This window comes from Oryza glaberrima, chromosome 7, assembly GCF_000147395.1.
Source record: "Oryza glaberrima chromosome 7, OglaRS2, whole genome shotgun sequence".
Classification (NCBI taxonomy): Eukaryota; Viridiplantae; Streptophyta; class Magnoliopsida; order Poales; family Poaceae; genus Oryza; species Oryza glaberrima.
In genome coordinates, this window is record NC_068332.1 from 9,062,045 (window position 1) to 9,082,594 (window position 20,550).

Consider the following 20,550-nt stretch of genomic DNA (forward strand, 5'->3'; position numbering starts at 1 on the left):
TACATCCATTTGATAAAAAGATAGGATGATGCATGGTGATTGTAGAGAAAGAAATGAAAAATCGAGTTAGAAAGATATGAAATTCATCATTTCATTGATGAAAGATAAAGTAGAGATCAAGTTATAAATATAGCATGTCTTATGTATACTTATTACACGTGTATATGCCATGTCATAATCAACAACTTGATAAATTATCACTATCAGGTTATTTTAGTCTTGGTTCGCACGAATTAAACAAATTTTTTCCTAAAACAAACATTTATAAATTTACGTGCTATTCTCACATAACAAGTTTATTTGTCACTAATACAATTTATTCTTTCTAAATATTATGCATTTTTTTCTTAGACTACCCCGTAACAGAAGGTGTTGCATAATACAACCAACAAATCATCAACACCAACCAAACTCAGCACGTCACACTCACGTGGTACTTCCGGGAGAGTAATAACATATGTATGGGCTGATGTATGGGCAGTGAGCTATGTACGGGCTGATGGCCGATTGGCCTGTGTGAGCCGCTTGGCATCAGAGTGGCAAAGATGCCTGTAGTAGTAGGAGCAGGACAAACAAACGCCGAACGGCAAGGCAGAAGAAAGATGGACTGACCAATCACACGTCTCACTCGTGTGATACTTCCATGAGTGTAACATATTTTTAATTTTGTGGCATAAAAAGTTTTTATGATAACTCATGCACTACTAAAACAGGGCTAAAGGTAACGGTTCCTAAAGGGCCATAGGTGGCAGATGAAAATCCGGCACCAATAAAAACAACTGACACCTATAACAAAAATAGAACTGGCACCTTTACCATTGTTCGAGCAAAAAAAGAGGAAGAGAGCCGGCTCGAATCCGAGCCGAACTCACCAAACCCCAAAATCATCACCCAAATAAAATTGATATCCCAACCCTAAAATCATCCACAAATCATCACAGAATGAACATTAACAACACAAAATGAACATATTCAACAACAAATTTACACAAACATCAACAAAAATCAACAACAAATTTACACAAACATCACAGGGGAGGGCGCCGCCGCAACCCGCCACCCGCCGCCTCCCCTCCCGCCAGATCCGGCGGAGGGGAGGGCGCCGCCGCAACCCGTCACCGCCGCCGCGGTCCGCCGCCCGCCGCCTGCTGCCTCTCCTCCCGCCATAACCAGCGAAGGGAAGGGTGCCGCCGCCACCCCTCCCACCAGATCCGGCGGAGTGGATGGCGCCACCGCAACCCTTCGACCGCCGCCTCCCTTCTTGCGCCGCCACCGGCCGCCGGCCGCCCGGCACTCGCCACCTCCCCTCTTGCGCCGTAACCTGCCGCCTCCCCTCCAGCCGGACTCGGTGGAGGGGAGGGCACGGCTGCCGCTGCCGCCTCCGTCGGGCCGCCGCCCGAGCACCGCCGTGCGCGCGAGAGAGATAGAGACGAGAGAGCCGAGAGAGAGAGACAGAGACGAGAGAGGCGAGAGAGATAGAGACGGGAGAGGCGAGAGGATAAGGTTGACTCGGCTGCGTCGGCTCGGCAGCTCGGCTCAGTTTGGATAGGTGCCGGTTTTTATAAAAAACTGACACCTATAATTTATTATAGGTGCCGGTTTTTAATTTACCGACACCTATAATATATTAAATTAAAGGTGTCGATTTTTTTAAAAATACCGACACCTATATTATAGGTGTTGGTTTTTCTTTAGAACCGGCACCTATAGTTGTTTAAAGGTATCGATTTTACGTGTTTCCAACCCGCGGAGGAGGAAAAGGCACTATAGGTGCCGGTTTTAGTTATTCCGAGACCTATAATACCTATCTCTATGGGCTTTTTTTTATAGTGATGGTGAAATCCAATCGTAGTGTTAGCATAACAGTTTCGCCAAATTGAGATTCAAATGAAAACGAAAAAAACATGTACTGACATGTCTAAATGAACTTTTCAAATCTATGTTGACGCATCACGCATGGGTTGATAACTAGTTGAAAGATAGTTTCTCCTCTTGTCACAGCTGGATGAACACAAAAGCTCGATTTTTAGTTAGAAAATGGTAGCATTATTTTCCTCTTTCATTTACGAGAATAAACCACTAAGAATCTCCTTTTAACAAAATATACTTATATAACTCTCTGGATCCGAGAGGACGACTGAGCCCTTCCAAGTTCCAACAAGCCTAATGGGACGATGTTGCCCTTTTGACGATTGATAATAAGCGTACTTATGACCCAAGGACATGTACGATGGTGGTTAACAGAAGTCTCTTAAAGTTGCTAATTAAGAGTATTTGTTGAAATGGAAGAGAGAGGAAGAGGCTCATAAAGCACCGATGTTATGGGTAGCAACTGCTCAACAACTCTTAGGGCATGTTTGGGGGAGTTTAAGATTCTGAAAAGCAGCTGGTTGATAGCCAGTTTTGAAGAATCTAGAAAAGAGTTGGGTTTCCCAGCTTCTGGCTTCTAGTTCATTTTCTGGATGCTATAACTGTAGCTTCTCAGAACCTGAAAAAAAACTAGACTATTTGGGAGAGCTTCTGATTTTAGGAGAAGTACAGCGGTTAAGAAGCTCCCCAAACAGCCTTAGCCTCTATATATGATATGAAAACATGGTCGCATGAACGTGAAAAAAATAGAAAGATAGTAATAAAATAAATATTTTATAAGTTAATAGTTAGAGCATTTATGGTCTTATTTGTTCTAAAAATACGGTCTTTAAATAATCATGTATTATCTAAAATACCATATTTATCTTTAGCATTGAACATGCCCTTAGCCAATGTTGTGCAGTTGGATGGGCGGAGTGGTTTATTCTTGCAAAATGAAAAAAGAAACGTTACTTTTAAAAAAAAATCCAAAATCAATCCTACTATTGGAAAAAAAAAGCGCAACTTAGTATGCAACAAATATAATAAAAGAAAGTCACTGATCGAGTAAAATTATAGGCATATTTGCTTGACGAGGGATGGCTAAATCAGCCGCTCCTCAAACCGTCACAAAGTTAAGGTTCAAGAAAAATGAGATTCAGCATATGACATTTTTATATTGATAAAGAAGGAGTTTTACAACACGCGCCTGTTAAAAGTTCCAGTGCTTTATGACAATTTACTTACCCAACGGCATATAACTCTGCTAGCTTGCTTGCACCCGCCTAGAACCACATGCGGGCCATTTCTTTGATCGTCACCAAAAGCGTCGTTGGGGTTCGCATGATGTGATTGAAAATCCTAGCATTTCGCTCGTTCCAGAGCACACAAGCGACTAGGACAGTGCCGAAGCCCCCCCCCCCCCCCCCCCCCAACCCCAATGCAACCTCCCCTCCCCTCTTTTCTCCCAGGGTAATTAGTCCATATAATCTAGCCATTAATTACACCATTAGTTACGGATGAGATTGACTATATAGGACAGCTGCCTAGCTATATAGGACTTCTGAAATGACTTAGCTAACTGATTCATCATTTCAGAAGTGATTGCAAGACTCCAATTAAAATCATGGAACAAATTGTTCAATCATTTATCTAGACTAATATAAAAAGCACCAATTCATCAAACATATGTCTTTTAGACTAATATAAAAAGCACCAGTTCATCAAACATATGTCTTTTCTGACCCTTAGATATATTCATCTAATGGTTTATATTAAAAAGTTAGATCAACCCTATAATTAGCGATCCCACCTCTGCTAATCTGCGGTTACAGCGGTAGTTTCCCCCCTTCCGATGAGAGAGAGAAGGGAACAAACCACCTCTCCACTCCGCTGCTTCTCCCCACACCGCGCGCCGGCGATGCCATACCCGCGCCCGCTTCCTCCGCCGCTGCACTCCGCGCCCGCGCAGCGCGCCGTCCTCTCAACGCCGTGCGCCAGCGCTGTCCTCCCCGCGCCCGCTCCGCCGCTGCCCTTCCAGCACCACCCCGCTGGCTCTCCCTCGCCGCCTCGCGCCGTTGCCGGATCCCCGCTGTCAGGGCGCCGTCGATACATCGTCGTCTAGTCTCCGTCAAGCCGCTTCGCCCTTGTGTCTGCACCGCACCTCGCCGTCGATCCCACGCAGTCCGGCCACCGTCGATCCCTCGCCGTCTGGTCTCCGTCGACCCGCATCAGCCTAGCGCCGGCACCGGATCTCCTGCTGTCCGGCCGCGCCGCCACCGCGACTCCTCGCTGCCCCCTTCGCAAACTCATCTGGATCACGTCTCCCTCGCTGCTCCTGTCTAAGACAAAGGTGAATTTATATTGAGTTCCAGCCGGACAACTGTGGGCGAAGAGGTAAAAAGTTAATGGCTCACGAAGGCCAGCGGAGACTGGAGTTTAACGATGAAGCAGCGGTAAGTGGAATCCCTATACTCCATAGCCAATTAGCTCCTCCACTGAAGTCATTCTCTATGTTTGATGCCCCTCTAAAATCAACTTAGGATTTTTGTAATATAAATTGATAGCGGATGCACAACTTACTATATGTGTGCAATGGAGCTTACGAAATCACAAGCCATTTAGTAAAAAGATTGATATTTCAGTGTCAATGTATGGGAGCAAATTTGCCCCTGCAGAAGTTTGGTTTTGTCTCCAATGCAATCTGAGTGTAGTATCTATGATCAACTTCTTCTCAATATAATGGACAAACTCATGTCTTTATTCAAAAAATAGTCTCCTACCTTACTCACATTGTTAAGATTTTTTAAATCCATAATTGTTTCTGTTAATTAGTACAAAGGTTTTCCCATGGTGCTTGGCCACATTGCCGACGGTCAATGCCTGATGCCATGCCGCTCCACTGATGAGGCCGAGAAGATCAGGTCACCTTCACCACAACGAATCCGGACACTTCCACCTTCTGCCATCACGCACGGTCTGATGAGCATCATCGCACGCCTGTGCCTCATGGCCTTTCCATTGCCAACCATCAAGGTTGCCTAAATTTACTAGCAGGTCGATAAATCCATCAAGGTTTCTTTGCTAATCATCTTTAGCTATAACATATTGGGCCTTATTTTTTGTTGCTTTGGTTATATTATTGTATTTTCAAGTCATCAGGTGGAGAAGCCATCCATGTGCTCAATAGGTCTCAAGATAGGTGGGTAGCAAGTTTGGTTTAGGCTGTTCACCATAAAAGAGCAATGGACCAATATCTCAAATAATATCTGAATCGAGTCTGAATTCATAAGGTATATACTATTTTCATCCTTCTGATTAACTTTGGATGATCTTGTGGCCTGATTCACTACATAATATCTGGAGTGTTGATGCCAACTCATATAGTGCTTTGCTCTCACTATTTCAATACTACATTATTACTCAAAATAATTTCAGTAGTACATATACTATTACTCACTATAAGGCTACACTGAACCTTTGCAAAACAACATCTGATGGGCCTACAACGTGCTGCTGCTTAGGTAAGAAGTTTCAGCTTCAACTTTGGCATTGTGCACTGTAGGTTTCAGGTTCAAATATCTGACCACAGTACTATCCTTGACAAATTCAGTTCCAGAATGGCATCTAGCTCCCAAATGGTCATCGTGAAGCTTGTGTCATATATGTTTTCTTGGCTGCCGCAATCTAAATTTAGGAGGCTATTTCTAACACAATGCCCTTAGATGTTAGTTCTACAGATCCAACAAATTTGTGTTGCTCTTGTATAGCTGGATTTGGGACTTCATTTGATTTGGGGTTGATATATGGTTATGTTTCTTAGATTTGAGTGGGAATTTGTTTTTTGGTTCAATCAGAGGATGGAGGATAATATGATATACCCAATCAAGGACCAAGAAACCATGCTGTGAGTTGGCCAATCTCTGTTCTCCTGCAATTACATTTTCCTTTTTGCAGTAGATCTTGCTTCCAATTGATTTTGTAGGGCAGTACCAATGGACATGAACAGGCAGCAGGATACTGTTTGCTCCAAGGTAATTTTGCAGCACCAAAACAGTACTATACTGGCTATCAACATATAATTATCTCGGATTACATCTATGTTATTAATTATATATTGCTTCTCAAAACAAATAATGCTACCGCTCGCTAATTGTTCCCATTTAGCAACAACCCTGTTATCTAGATTTACTACTTATATATTGCGTAAATAGATACCTGAATAGGGAGATGAATATGTTTGTGCTGAACTTCAAACATAAAAAGCTTAATTCGAACCGATTCTATTGTTCATTGTCTTTTCAATTAGCCCTATTTCTTCAAGTATATGAATGGTGGATGGATGTAATTCATGCATGGAATGCTTTATTGGTGCATGAACTGGCCTTAAATTGCAGTCAAACTCCATTAGCGAGCGGATTTGGAGAGCCAGATATTTTTCTGAATACTTTTGTGTGCAGATTTGGAGAGCCACTGAATAATTGATTAATGTATTTTTGCTTTTTGTGATGGATCAATGTCGCCCAACGAAGGTAACCGGCTGACACAAAAATTATTTTGTAGTAAATACAAAGTTATCCCACACAATCATATGTCTTTTTTTAAGCAAATATTCTATGTATCGGCAGCAAACTATCTTTTTGTCCATTAATTGTCTTGTTGAGGAACTTGGCTGCAACTACTGATGTTCAGAGCATCACAGAAGATCAAACAGTTTTTAAGAACAAAATTAGAGAAAAATAGTGCTACAGTGCGACTGTCTGTTGGCTGTTTACCCTGTATTTAGTTTGTTTTTGTCAGTACTGATTTTAGACATGTTCCTAAAATGTAAGGGGTGATGTTTTTACAAAATGTCAGCACACATTTTTTACACAATCATATTCTTGGTTCCCTTAACTAACTGAACTATTGTTTACCCAAGTTTTATGCATCTCCACTATTGTTTGCTGTATTAAATTAATCTCCAGAGTTTCTACCGATTATTACATGTCCATCATGCAGAAGATATCCTCTTGGAGCATATTTCAGTAATTCAATACCTAATATTATTTTGCTGCAAAGGAAAAACATGGAGGATTCATATTTCAGAATAATGTTTAACATAATTGTACCCAATTTGAGTGTTTGAGTGTTTGCTCAATCATAAAATTTATTCTATAAAATTTATTCTATAAAATTTGAGTGTTTGCTCAATCATAAAATTTCTGAAAAAGTTAAATATTGTTCCCGTTGCACATGGGTACGTACATGTCTATATACATATATCTTAATTACATATATTTATTCTATAAAATTCTTCATAAATCATCTATACCCAATTTTTAGAAAGTCTGGTCAGTACGATCAATGCAACCATTACCATTGCGCTATGGCCAGATAGTGGGATGTACGGTCCTCTTCTAGGTACATATACGTATTTTATTTCTTCTGCTTCAATGTACAAACTAACATAATACTAAATGCATCATATTATATACATGTGTATCCAGATGTTCGAGACGACCTAATAAACGATATCATCCTCCACGATCAGGTCAAGATTGCCTTAGGATGTAGGGCAATCAATCTTGAACCGAGCGGCACTGACACTACCTCATCTCCTGAGAGGGACTGATCTGGAAGTGAACATGAAATCGATGATGACAAATAAATATTATATTTTTTTTGCATTTGGTTGTTATGTAATAAATAAACAAGTAAGGTTTATTTCATGAATTACCAATGTATTGCTTAAAATAATGTTATTTTTACTTAGTTCCTACTATGATTCTTTAATGATGTATCAGTAAATGATCAGCAATAATGGTATTTTGTTCAATTCTATGTATCAACGTGCATTGCATGTGCACGCTCATTAGTATTTTAAAAATATTACTGATAAATTGGGGAATCATAATCTATGGGTTCTAGTTTTCTCTTTTAGCTAATCATTGTAACATGCATGATGCCTAGTTGCCGACCACAAATAAACGTTACAAAATCACTATTCATTGAACGGTAAGTGAGTTCCCACGTCTCGTAGATGTCACCCCCCAGCTTTAAATCCTGGCTTCACCACAGCACTAGTAGGATGACCAACGTCATTAGGGGTTTCTAATAGGGACGTGACTCCCGCTCGGGCGTCCGATGGGAGGATGTTAAAATCGGGTGCTGACGTCAGCATGATGTCAACGACCAATTTACATGCAAAATTATTTTAAACTGATTTTTCTCTTAAATTACTTATCCAAATCATGATCCGATTGTACTATTTAATTCGTTGCAATTAAATCTTCAAAATAAGACTACACATGGATATATTCCGACGAAAAAATATTTAGCTTATTATTGAATTATTTTTAAATGTTGCACGATGTTCCACCAAATATATCGGAATTATTTCACTAAGTAGATCGAAAATGTTTCACTCATTTAAATCAGGTGTTGTTTCACCTTATATAAAAACAATGTTTCAGCAAATAGTGAAAGAATGTTTCAGTTCACTGCAACATTAGATCCATACATAGTGAAACATTGTGAGTACACTAGGTGAAACATTTTTCGGTGGAACAAAAAATAAACCAAATTCCCTTAATAAGGGGTTTCAAAATATGTGGGTTTTTTATTGCAATGGAATATTTCGTTCATTGCAACATTAGATCTATACATAGTGAAACATTGTGAGTACACTAGGTGAAATATTTTTTGTGGAACAAAAAATAAACCAAATTCTCTTAATAGAGAGTTTTTAAGATATGTGGGTTTTTTTGTTGCAAAAGAGTATTTTAATTCACTGCAACATTAGATCTATAAATAGTGAAACATTGTAAGTACACTATGTGAAACATCTTTTGTGGAAAAATGGGAGGGAGAAGTGGGTGGACCCAACAGGTGCGCACGTGAAGGAGGGGCGTGCGGGGGAGCGCCCGATCCGGCTCCCCCGCGCCGGTCGCCCGAGTTAAAGTATTTTCGTTCTAATAGCGGATCTGTAGGTACCTGGACAAAAAAAATTACCGCATATACTAAGGCCCTGTTTCTTTCAGATTGGGATTATTATAATCCAGATTATTGGGAGTAAGCTGAAAGAAACAGATAAGTTATTGAAGTAGCTTATTATAATATAGAGTCCAGCTTATTATAATTTGATAAGCTCATTTAGGTGAGCTTTTTCCAGATTATTGGGTGAAAAATTACCCACCATGCCACTCCACTCCCTCTTTAGACTTGCAAACCCAATAATCTAGGCTCTAATAATCTAGGAAAGAAACAACTAACCGCTTATTCTCTACCACAGATTATAAAATATAGTTTATAGTAATCTGACTGAACAATCTAGATTATAATAATCCCAATTTGAAAGAAATATTGCCTAAATATACGAATTTATAAAAAAGAAAAAAAGAAAAACTAATGCGAAGCGTCGCGCCGCCGTCGTCGTAGGGTTTTTGGGGCGCGCGATAGATCCCACCGCCCGCGTTTCGCGACTAACCTAGCGATCTAATCGGCGAATTACACAGCAAGCAACAACAGGCCAGCAAGATACAATCCCATCGTTCCGATTGAGTCCACGCGCGCCGCCGTGCCGCGTCCAACGTCTCCCGTCGGCGCGAGACCACAACGGCGCCGGCCGTCGGCACGCCGGTACGACCTGCTGACCTCGACTAGGCGACGGTGAGGTGACTCCTCTTCTCATTGTCTCATCATCCGACTCATCGTAGGCTTTCTTCTGATGCATCGGCTTAAAATCAGTGAAAAAAGACTCAAAACAGACTGAAGCTCCACCATGCATATCCTTCTATGTGCACCTCTACTGCCCAAAAAGTATGTTTCATCTTTTCTAGGAGTGCTGGGATGTGCATGCCCCTTGACGCCTTGAGCCATTCCAAGGTTTTTATGAGGTGCGTTTGTGCTGCTGTTGGTATCCTGCTTTTTTTAATTTTCAGTTTTAACTTTTAACTCTTATGCATTGTGATAATAAATTATACTTATCACAGATTGGTGATCGTTGAATCATGAAGAAAGATAGACATATTGCCTCTCTTTTTCGAAAACACGTAGCAAAAAAGAATGCTTCTAAATTGTCTTCTTTCTCGGTTGTGATAAAAGAGCACACTCAAGAATAAGATGAGGAAGACATCTCGCCGCTTCCACCACCGTTTTTCGTCATGGTACACTTTTTGGTATATTTTATTATCTATACTTATATTGTATATATTAGCATCGTTACATTTACAGGGTTTAGAAAAAAAAATTTAAGTAGGACCGCCCATATTCTAAATCCTAGATACGCCACTGGGTTTCTTCGGTATGTTAGGCGTAGCTAGGGCTGCTTGCCACCATTCCTCCATGGTTTTGCAACTAGTCCAACTTGGTGTGAAGATCTGAACTTGGACCCAATTGCCTACCACTTCCTAGATTCTCCGCGAGAGCCTGCATTCAGCTAGAAGATGGATGGCGGATTCATCGATTGCTCCGCACAAAGGGCATATTTGCTGGTTTGGCCAACCTATCACGTGTAGCCTATCCACTGTCCACACTGTTTTGAATGATTAACCATGAAAAAAACTTGCATTTGTTCCATAGGATATTGCCATGTTATTTCTACTACTTCCTCTGTCACATAATTTAGCAACCTAGTATCGGCTCGGTTGTTAGAGCCGGATCGGACATTAAACCACCCAAACTTGACGGTTTGCTTGGTCGGACCAATGGTTCAACGTAACCTAGGTCAAATAAAATAAATCATATGCCAAAGTAAGCAATAGATGTAAGGCCTAGTGGTGGGGAGCGCGTGTATTGCACGAGGTGGGTGGTCCGAAGTCCGAAACCCCATCATGCATGCTTTTTAAGATTTTCTTCCCCATATTGCCTCTTTCATGCGCCCACTTGCTCGGTTGAACAATCAATTTCTAAGAAAAATACCGGTGGTTCAACTGGTTTTCTCTGGTCTAGATACATGGTTCAACTTTTAAGCGGGTTGCACTGGTCGAGGTCCTAGTTACGGTTTCTCTCAGTCGCATCATTGGTCCGATCCGATCCAATCCTAATAACTATGAGTATCAGATGAGACGTATCCCATTACTACAAACTTATATATTATAATATAATATTTTATCTGGTAATAAAATTATTATATTTTGTAAGGAAGGTAACAAGTAAACAATCAAAATCAAATGGCAGTAAACTGAATAAGACATGTATAGTATTATACTAGTATAAGGTTTAGCGTGGGATGCGTGGGGGCAATCAGCTGCACTGCCAGTGCCAACAACCCATACGGATCTTTAATAATTGAACAGAGACGTATATAATTTTATAATTAATAATTGGTAAAGATGGATTCAAAATATTATTAATAATTGTCACTCGCGACCTGTTGTTGATCCCTTGCTGCATAGTATAAATCTCTCCTCCCCAATGCGCGGAACACCGCCCCGTGCCCCCCCGTTGCTGCGTGCGAATATCGAAAAACCCCCCGAGAGTATCTGGCCAAACATAAACAGCTGGAACGCTGGCGTACTACCAGGCGGCAGCGGTGACGCCACCCGCGCCCGCGCCCAACCAACCCACTCGGTCTCGGTCTAACTCCACCACTATGGCCGCCGCTGCCAGACTCGTCTCCACCACTCTCGCGCGCTCCTCCTCCCTCGCCGCCGCCGCGCGCCGCCCCGACCTTCTCGCCTCCTCGCCGCGTGGTATGTCTCCTCCCTCCCTCCTCCCTCTTAGCCAACTTCCGCCGTCGTCGCCTCTGTTTGTTCCCTGTGGGGTGTGGGTGGCTGTTTCCCATGGTGTTTGCTTCGTCTTCGGATAGATGGATTTGTGGATGGTTTGTTTGGGGTTGGGGGTGATGAAATTGGATGGGTTTTGGGGGAACAGTCGGGCCAGTGAATGATCAGAGGTGTGGTGGTATTTGGTGGGGGTGAGATATGCTGCACCTTTTCTTGTTCAGTGCCTCAGTGGCTTTGCCATTTGGGTATCATCCCAAGTAGCATGGCGAGATGGGAAGGGAAATCCGTGTGTGCTACAAGAGATCTTGTGCAATTGGAGACTGAACATTTCAGTTATTCTTGATAATTTCTTTGGCTCCAAAGTGATCTATGTTTGATTGGAATGAAGGATTTGGTCAGTGCAGACAGACTAGTTTGTGGCATTGTGTCAGTGACAGTGGTCAAGCGGCCATGGATGGCATGGCACGTTTGAATCGGATACACAGAGTTGAACATAAATTAATTGACTAAATATATGGCCATATGGGAACCCTGGGTCCCCGCAGAAAAAAAAGGGAATCCTATCGTTTTTTTTTTCTTCTCAGTAGGTCAATCAGACCTTGGATACCCTCATTTCATTGACTTGATTCCACTATCTTGGTGATCTTGTCTTTTCTTCACCAATACTGCATCCATCTTTTTTTTTTTTTTTGCTCTGTTTGTCTCTGTTCAATTATTTTTGTATACACAACTTTTAACCCTTGTTACAAATGTCTTTCTCTTTTGATTGCAGGTTTTTCAAGCATGGCAGATTCAATTCAAAGGAGCGGCTCTGGCGATATTACGCGGGTTTTATTCTGTGGACCTTATTGGCCTGCTTCTACCAACTTCACCAAGGAGTATTTGCAGAGCTATCCATTTATTCAGGCTAGTTGCTCTTTTTTATATCTAGCTTGCATCCTTGATGAGCAGTGAAATTCCGGGATTCATGTGAATTTAGCTGATACATCTATTTTTAGTTTGGTGTGGACTAAAATAGCTTTATAACTGATCTTAAACTTTTTTAACTCACATCTATTCATCTTCTGTTAGCTATCAGAAGTTCAGACCTGTGTCACTACACAGATTCAGACAACTCTGTTTACATATTTAGCGCTCTTGTAATATATTGTTTCATTTTGAAATCAAGCATGTGATCTACAATAAATGAACGGGGATGGGAACATATCACGTCTAGAGGAGGTACCTTATGTTATTCAAAATTACCACTTTTATGCAAGAGCTCCATATTACTCGACTCGGAGTTTTGGTATGATGTTCACTTTGGCAAGTTGTTGTTACATGGAACAGAACATGTATGTGATGCACTGGTTGATTGTTCTATCCTCCATTTGAATTATTGTGAAAAAAATTCTGGGATATTTATATGCGAAGTCATTTGATGACAAGTTTATACATATTGTCTTGATGATATGATCTTAATTGGAGTCACATGTTACTATGTGCATCTATGGGTTTATATCTCACCATAATTGAATGCACTTTCTCAGGTTGATGAAGTAGGTCTAGAGGAGGTACCTGATGTTATTCAAAATTACCACTTATGTGTAGTGAAAAATCGACGTCTAGACTCAGATACCATTGCCAAGGCAAGTCAGATGAAGATCATTATGCAATATGGTGTTGGATTAGAAGGTGATTATAAGTCTAGGTTTATCTTGCCATTTTGAAAATATAGTGGCACAACTACCTCCTTGGATATTGAGCATACAACTGTTCGCAGGTGTCGATGTAAATGCTGCTACAGAACACAAGATTAAAGTTGCACGGATACCTGGGAGTACAACAGGAAATGCAGTCTCTTGTGCAGAAATGGCAATCTATCTTACTCTGGGTGTCCTAAGGAAGCAAGTATGTTTTTAAAAGATCAATTTTTTTTCCGCTTGGATGTACTCTTTATGTTTTATCTTTTCTGAAGCATTTCTCACTAATACTAGACCATTTTTCAGTTGTTTATGCAGATAAAATATCTAAACATGTCAAACTGGCAAGCATAGTCATCTGCACAACTTAATTTTTACATGAAACGATTTATGCAAAAATGAAGCAAGCAAGCAGATAATCACTCTGCAGCATTAAAACCTTGGTTGTAAAATTAAATTTTAATTGTTAATGTTCTATATAAACAAAGAAAAATTATAATGACCAATACTATTTAATTTGAGTTTCAGGCACCTTATAGTTTGGAAAACAAATAAACAGGAGCCTTCATTTCTTGTATAAAGTATCTAGTTTACCTCCTGTGATATTTCCTTTTTGGACCACCCTTTGTTATTTCGAGTGATGACGAAAATTTCCACTGCCAATTTACCAATACATTGTCATGACTGTTAAGATGCCATGTGTTTTGAGCCTATATTCTCAGTAGTAAGAGAATATGCAAAGCTCCCAAAATCTGGTTAAACATGCATGATGACTCTATTAAGCATAGCTTTTGTTGATGGGGTTTATATTTATGCAGGACATTTATACAGTTCTTTATGATTTAGTTCACCTTATTATATTTAATCATTTGGTAGCTATTGTATAAATATAATTTATTACTTTCTTATAATGGTTGCTAATATTTCGGATGTGTTTTACCTTGCAGAAGGTGATGGATACTGCTGTGAAACGTAAGGACCTGGGCATTCCAGTTGGAGATACAATATTTGGAAAATCAGTATGCTCTTTGTGTATGAGTTACTTCCTTTTTTCACTTTACATGGTGAAAATTCCATTTGTTTAGTAATTTGTATTTATTCTACGACATAGGTCCTTATCTTGGGATTTGGAGCCATTGGAGTAGAAATTGCCAAGAGGCTAAGACCCTTTGGAGTAAAAATTCTTGCTACCAAACGAAATTGGTCATCTGATACATTGCCATGTGGTGAGCTGCAGTATTTGCGTCACTACTCCCAGTCTTTTACAGTTGTTGTTTTCCTCCTCTCCTAACATATTGCTAGTGCAGATATAGATGAATTGGTCGATAAGAAAGGTGGACCAGAAGATATGTATGAATTTGCTGGAGAGGCTGACATAGTTATAACATGCTTGCTATTGACAAATGAAACAGTTAATTCTTCTATTGGTGTATTTCTTTATTTCAGCTCGAAAACCTCTCTTGAATTTGATTACTAAATAATGAAATTTACAGGTTGGAATTGTGGATCATAAGTTCCTCTCTGCAATGAAAAAGGTATGTGCATGTAACCATATATTTACAGGTTTTTTTTCCCAATTCCATAATGACTAGTTGATCCTACTCAACAGTAAAGTATTGTTCTGTCATTTATTCTAGAGTAAATTTCACAAAATCACAGATTTTGGGGCACCCATAACCCAAAATCCCAGACATTGTAATTTGTTCTGTCAGACGAGCATATTTTTACACGAACTATTAACTGCAATACAATACTATGATGATGTTGGATAATAATTTTATACTATATTCAATCAAAAAAAATAATGTTGTAGTATTGCAGGGATCATATCTGGTCAATATTGCTAGAGGACGTCTACTGGACTACGACGCTGTGTTTAATCACCTGAAATCAGGCCATTTAGGTGGTTTGGGCATTGATGTTGCTTGGACGGAACCATATGATCCAGAGGATCCAATTCTGAAGTTCTCAAATGTTATTATAACCCCACATATTGCTGGAGTCACGGAATACTCTTACAGGACGATGGCAAAGGTTCGCACTTGTTTCTCCGAATTGACTATAGCTACTTCACTCTCATCTAATTCTCAACTTCTACAGTTATTCATTGTTTGGGCATAGCTTATCATAACACAATTAGCATTGCAATTATAGCACAAAACGAAGCCTTCCTTTTAATACATGTATAAAGTTATTAATTTTAACGTATCATTCTTCAGTTAAGTACCAACATCCCCTCGAGCTCTCCATCCATCTGTTAGGCTTTAACTTTTGTAACCCTAAAACTATATTTAGTAGGACCTTGAACCCTTTCTGAGCTGTGCATGCTATGTCATTTTACTGCATAGAATTATTTTACCTATAAAAGGTATAGTAAAACCATCAACAACAACTCCATGTGCATAGTGCATTGTCATATAAGTTTTAGCAATCGTCTGCAGTATAACATGACGCCGCTGATTTATGTTACCATTTTGTTATTGTCATGTTTGCTCCACCTTGTGATGCAGGTTGTTGGTGATGTTGCCCTGAAGCTTCATTCAGGGGAGCCAATCACTGAAGTGGAATTTGTGAACTAAGCTCAGGAAATGCGTGGCACAGATGTGCCATTATTATGGATTGATTCAAAAAGATCAAAAATAGGTTTGTTCTAGTGTCAAAATTGCTTTGCCCCTAGGTGAATAATTGATCATTGAATCGCCTATCCTTGCAAGGATATAATAATAAGATGTTGCTCTGTAATTTGTTATGGTACTGATAATTCATCCACCATGCCATTTTGTTCTTATGCTTGAACGCGCCTCTATCCATATTTGAACTTAGCCCGGTCTTCAAATTTCACATCCTAGTTTTTTTTATTATTATTTTGAGAAAGATACCCCGATCTGTAGGGAGCAAACTACGTGACAATTTTTTGTGAACATCATTCTACCATGAAATCACTAAGTGGATGAAGATGATTACTTTTCTCGCTTGAGATTCCTGATCTTCCGAAGGTGACTTCAGGAGGAAGAGACAACCATATTGACTTGGCAAAATTCAGCTTCAATCCAAATAAACAAGAGTTATTATTGAAGATGCCTGTTGGAGGCATGCCATGAAGCCCTTCGGCCGGACCTGCCGAAACCATAGTACCAGCAAGGATTCAAGCCAAAGCCGTCAAGACCACTTGGGCGAAGCCCTATGGTGAAAGGCATAAGCGAAGGTGGCGAAGATTGTAAAGCCGTCAAGACCACTTGGGCGAAGCCCTATGGCGAAAACCATAAGCGAAGGTGGTGAAGACTGTAAAGCCGTCAAGATCACTTGGGCGGAGCCCTATGGCGAAAGCCATAAGCGAAGATGGCGAAGGCTGGAAAGCCGCGTCGGTACCCTGCAAGTAAAGGCTTCTCGGGCGAAGGCATCTCGGGCGAAGGGCGTATGGCGGACCACAAAGACTTTGCCATGACGAGTTCGGCATCAAGGAGGCCCAATAGGCCGCCCCTGACCTTTAAGGCCCCTTCGCCATAGACCAGGCCTAGCCTATCGGCCCATTAAAGACCCATATATGCGAATGACACTACGTTCCCATTTAAATATCCCTTTTATAAGGGCAACCATGTAAAATCCCCTGTAAACCTAAATCCTAGAAGGTGTAAGCCTGTGCTAAGGCTATAAATAAACCCCCAGGGCCATGTAATGGGGGATCCCCAAAAATTTTATCAATCAATACATTTATTGCTTTTCCAACACTGTTGAGTAACCACGTCCTTCGACGTGACGCAGTTGTCCATTTGACAACAGCTGGCGCCGTCCGTGGGGAACCCAGACCAAAAGGGTGAAAAGGGAGCCTTTTCGCCACACCATGCCCTTCGCCACAATACCAAAAAGGTACGGCGTCAAGGGCTGGGGGCGAAAAGGTTTCGCCATACCCAAGCCCTTCGCCAAAATACCAATGAGGTACGGCGTCAAGGGCTGGGGGCGAAAAGGTTTCACCAGACTCATGCCCTTCGCCATAGTGCCAATAAGGTACGGCGTTAAGGGCTGGGGGCGAAAATTAGTTAAGTCCAAGCTAGGGGGCTTCGAAGCCAACCTAGCCTCTGGACACCTTTCGCCACAACCACACCCTTCGCCATAGTACCAATAAGGTACGGCGTCAAAGGCTGGGGGCGAAAATTAGTTAAGTCCAAGCTGGGGGCTTCGAAGCCAACCTAGCCTCTGGACACCTTTCGCCACACCCACACCCTTTGCCATAGTACCAATAAGGTACGGCGTCAAGGGCTGGGGGCGAAAATTAGTTAAGTCCAAGCTGGGGGGCTTCGAAGCCAACCTAGCCTCTGGACACCTTTCGCCACACCCACACTCTTCGCCACAGTACCAATAAGGTACGTCGTCAAAGGCTGGGGGCGAAAATTAGTTGAGTCCAAGCTGGGGGGGGGGGGGGGGCTTCGAAGCCAACCTAGGCTCTGGACACCTTTCGCCCCACCCACGCCCTTCGCCATAATACCAATAAGCTACGGCGTCAAGGGCTGTGGGCGAAGAGACCTTTCGCCACACCCAGGCCCTTCGCCACAATACCAATAAGGTATGGCGTTAAGGGCTAGGGGCGAAAATGAGTTAAGTCCAGAGGTGAAAATGGGGGCCGTGAAGCCAACCAAGCCTCTGGACACCTTTCGCCACACCCAAGCCCTTCGCCAAAATACCAATAAGGTACGGCGTCAAGGGCTGGGGGCGAAAAGGTTTCGCCACAATACCAATGAGTTACGGCGCCAAGGGCTGGGGACAAATAGGTTTCGCCACAGTACCAATAAGGTACAGCGTCAAGGGCTGGGGGCGAATACCTTTCGCCACACCCACACCCTTCGCCACAGTATCAATAAGGTACGGCGTCAAGGGCTAGGGGCGAAAATGAGTTAAGTCCAGAGATGAAAATGGGGGCCGCGAAGCCAACCAAGCCTCTGGACACCTTTCGCCACCCCCAAACCCTTCGCCACAGTACCAATAAGGTACGGCGTCAAGGGCTGGGGGCGAAAATGAGTTAAGTCCAGAGGTGAAAACGGGGGCCGCGAAGCCAACCAAGCCTCTGGACACCTTTCGCCATCCCCAAGCCCTTCGCCACAAGCCCTTCGCCACAATACCACTAAGGTACGGCGTCAAGGGCTGGGGGCGAAAATGAGTTAAGTCGAGAGGTGAAAATGGGGGCCGCGAAGCCAACCTAACCTCTGGACACCTTTCGCCACACCCACACCCTTCGCCACAGTACCAATAAGGTACGACGTCAAGGGCTGGGGGCGAAAATGAGTTAAGTCCAGAGGTGAAAATGGGGGCCGCGAAGCCAACCAAGCCTCTGGACACCTTTTACCACCCCCAAGCCCTTCGCCACAATACCAATAAGGTACGGTGTCAAGGGCTGGGGACGAATAGGTTTCGCCACACCCAGGCCCTTCGCCACAATACCAATGAGGTACGGCGTCAAGGGCTGGGGGCTAATTCGCCAAGGGTAATCTTCGCTGGAGGCAAACGAAGAAAGCCGGCAACGGTTAAAAAGGTCGAAGTACCTAAAAGGACCGAAGGCCAGTAACGGTTAAAAAGGTCAAAGTGCAAAAAGACCGAATGCCGGCAACGGTCAAAACGATCAAAGTACCTAAAAATACCTTTACCAAAGGCAAAAAGGGGAAGTACGAGCCGAACAGCCGTAACACGCACCACACCACATTTTATTTGCCAAAAAAGCACAAGTTACAGATAAATTCCATTGCCCGCCAAAAGACATTCGGACTTTAGATCCGATTCATCAGCAAAAGCTGTCCTCAATGGCGAAGGACTACCCCTTGAGCATCTTCTTCATCGCTAGTTGTTAGATCAACAAAAATTTTTAAGCAGTGAAGAAGGAAAAACGGGGACTATGCTGTATTGACGCTGGGCAATGGCAAACTGGCGCTCGGACATATAAAAATTCAGGGGTGTCTTCGCCTTTTTTGTGTATTATATTTCGTGGAAAAACCCCAAGGCAAACGTTTGATCAACGAAAACACCAGGGGGGCGATATGAACCGGCTGAAGCACTGCTCGCCGAACGTTGAAACCGCGACAGCTCGTTTTCGGAAAACATACCGATCGTCGCTATACTCGACTTATGCAAATACTTAAGCGTTTCTGGACGCGTATGCCAAAAGTCGAGAGCGAATGATGAGGGCTGAAAAATCGACAAATCTTTTCGCTAAATTACGCAAAGGGGCCGACATGTTTCGACCTAACGAAAGCACGAAAGTGACTATGCGAACATTAGCAAAAAGAAATTTGAAACACACATAAGCTCCATTAGGCGAAAGCACATACTTTAAAAAAAAAAAGAAGAAAAGAAGCTACAGCTTCGCCATAAGAAGGCGAAAACGAATCGGCCAAAGCATCGCTCGCCGAACGTTGAAACCACGACAGCTAGTTTCGGAATAAAGATACCGAACGCCGTTACATTCAACTTACGCAAAACACAAGCGTTTTTCCTAGCGCAAAATGCTACGAGTCGAAAACGGAAGTCAAAACCTGAAAAGTCAACAAATCTTTTCCTCAATCCTCAAAAGGGGGCCGAACGCATGAGTCTCGGCGAAATCCCCGCTAAAGCAATAGGGAAAAGGGGAAGGAAAAAATACAAGTCAAGAATCGTGCAAAGCAGACAAACTTGGCAAAATATAATCACCCAGTGTCATAATATAGCTTCGCCATTCTCGAAAGGCGAACGCCAGTGTTCACATTTTTTCTGCAGGAGTCTAAAAAGAGGTTTCGGCAGGAACATCGGCCGAAAGGGGACGCCTTATGCCATACCGTATAGTTTGCACGGTCTCGGCCGAAGCTCCTTACTCACCCTTGCCCGTGAGGGGCTTGTTGGAGGCATGCCATGAAGCCCTTCGGCCGGACCTGCCGAAACCATAGTACCAGCAAGGATTCAAGCCAAAGCCGTCAAGACCACTTGGGCGAAGTCCTATGGCGAAAGCCATAAGCGAAGGTGGCGAAGACTGTAAAGCCGTCAAGACCACTTGGGCGAAGCCCTATGGCAAAAGCCATAAGCGAAGGTGGCGAAGACTGTAAAGCCGTCAAGATCACTTGGGCGAAGCCCTATGGCGAAAGCCATAAGCGAAGATGGCGAAGGCTGGAAAGCCGCGTCGGTACCCTGCAAGTAAAGGCTTCTCAGGCGAAGGCATCTCGGGCGAAGGGCGTATGGTGAACCACAAAGACTTCGCCATGACGAGTTCGGCATCAAGGAGGCCCAACAGGCCGCCCCCGACCTTTAAGGCCCCTTCGCCATAGACCAGGCCTAGCCTATCGGCCCATTAAAGGCCC

The 20,550-nt window shown here is 42.5% G+C and overlaps 1 protein-coding gene across 1 annotated transcript; it reads left to right on the forward strand.

Moving 5' to 3' along the window:
* The first annotated feature begins 11,276 nt into the window (after window positions 1-11,276).
* LOC127778368 (uncharacterized) lies at window positions 11,277-16,006 on the forward strand. The gene is made up of 10 exons (XM_052304953.1): window positions 11,277-11,522; window positions 12,328-12,461; window positions 13,085-13,229; window positions 13,318-13,445; window positions 14,185-14,256; window positions 14,349-14,463; window positions 14,545-14,648; window positions 14,731-14,772; window positions 15,059-15,271; window positions 15,748-16,006. The coding sequence occupies exons 1-10, from the start codon at window positions 11,423-11,425 to the stop codon at window positions 15,814-15,816; spliced, it is 1,122 nt and encodes a 373-aa protein (XP_052160913.1). The 5' UTR covers window positions 11,277-11,422; the 3' UTR covers window positions 15,817-16,006.
* The last annotated feature ends 4,544 nt before the right edge of the window (window positions 16,007-20,550 follow it).

Bases quoted from the DNA above. Each gene is read 5' to 3' on its own strand.
- LOC127778368 (XM_052304953.1), top strand. From the start codon at position 11,423: ATGGCCGCCGCTGCCAGACTCGTCTCCACCACTCTCGCGCGCTCCTCC. The intron at 13,230-13,317 runs GTGATTATAAGT...AACTGTTCGCAG, and splicing joins ATATGGTGTTGGATTAGAAG to GTGTCGATGTAAATGCTGCT. The intron at 15,272-15,747 runs GTTCGCACTTGT...CTTGTGATGCAG, and splicing joins CTTACAGGACGATGGCAAAG to GTTGTTGGTGATGTTGCCCT.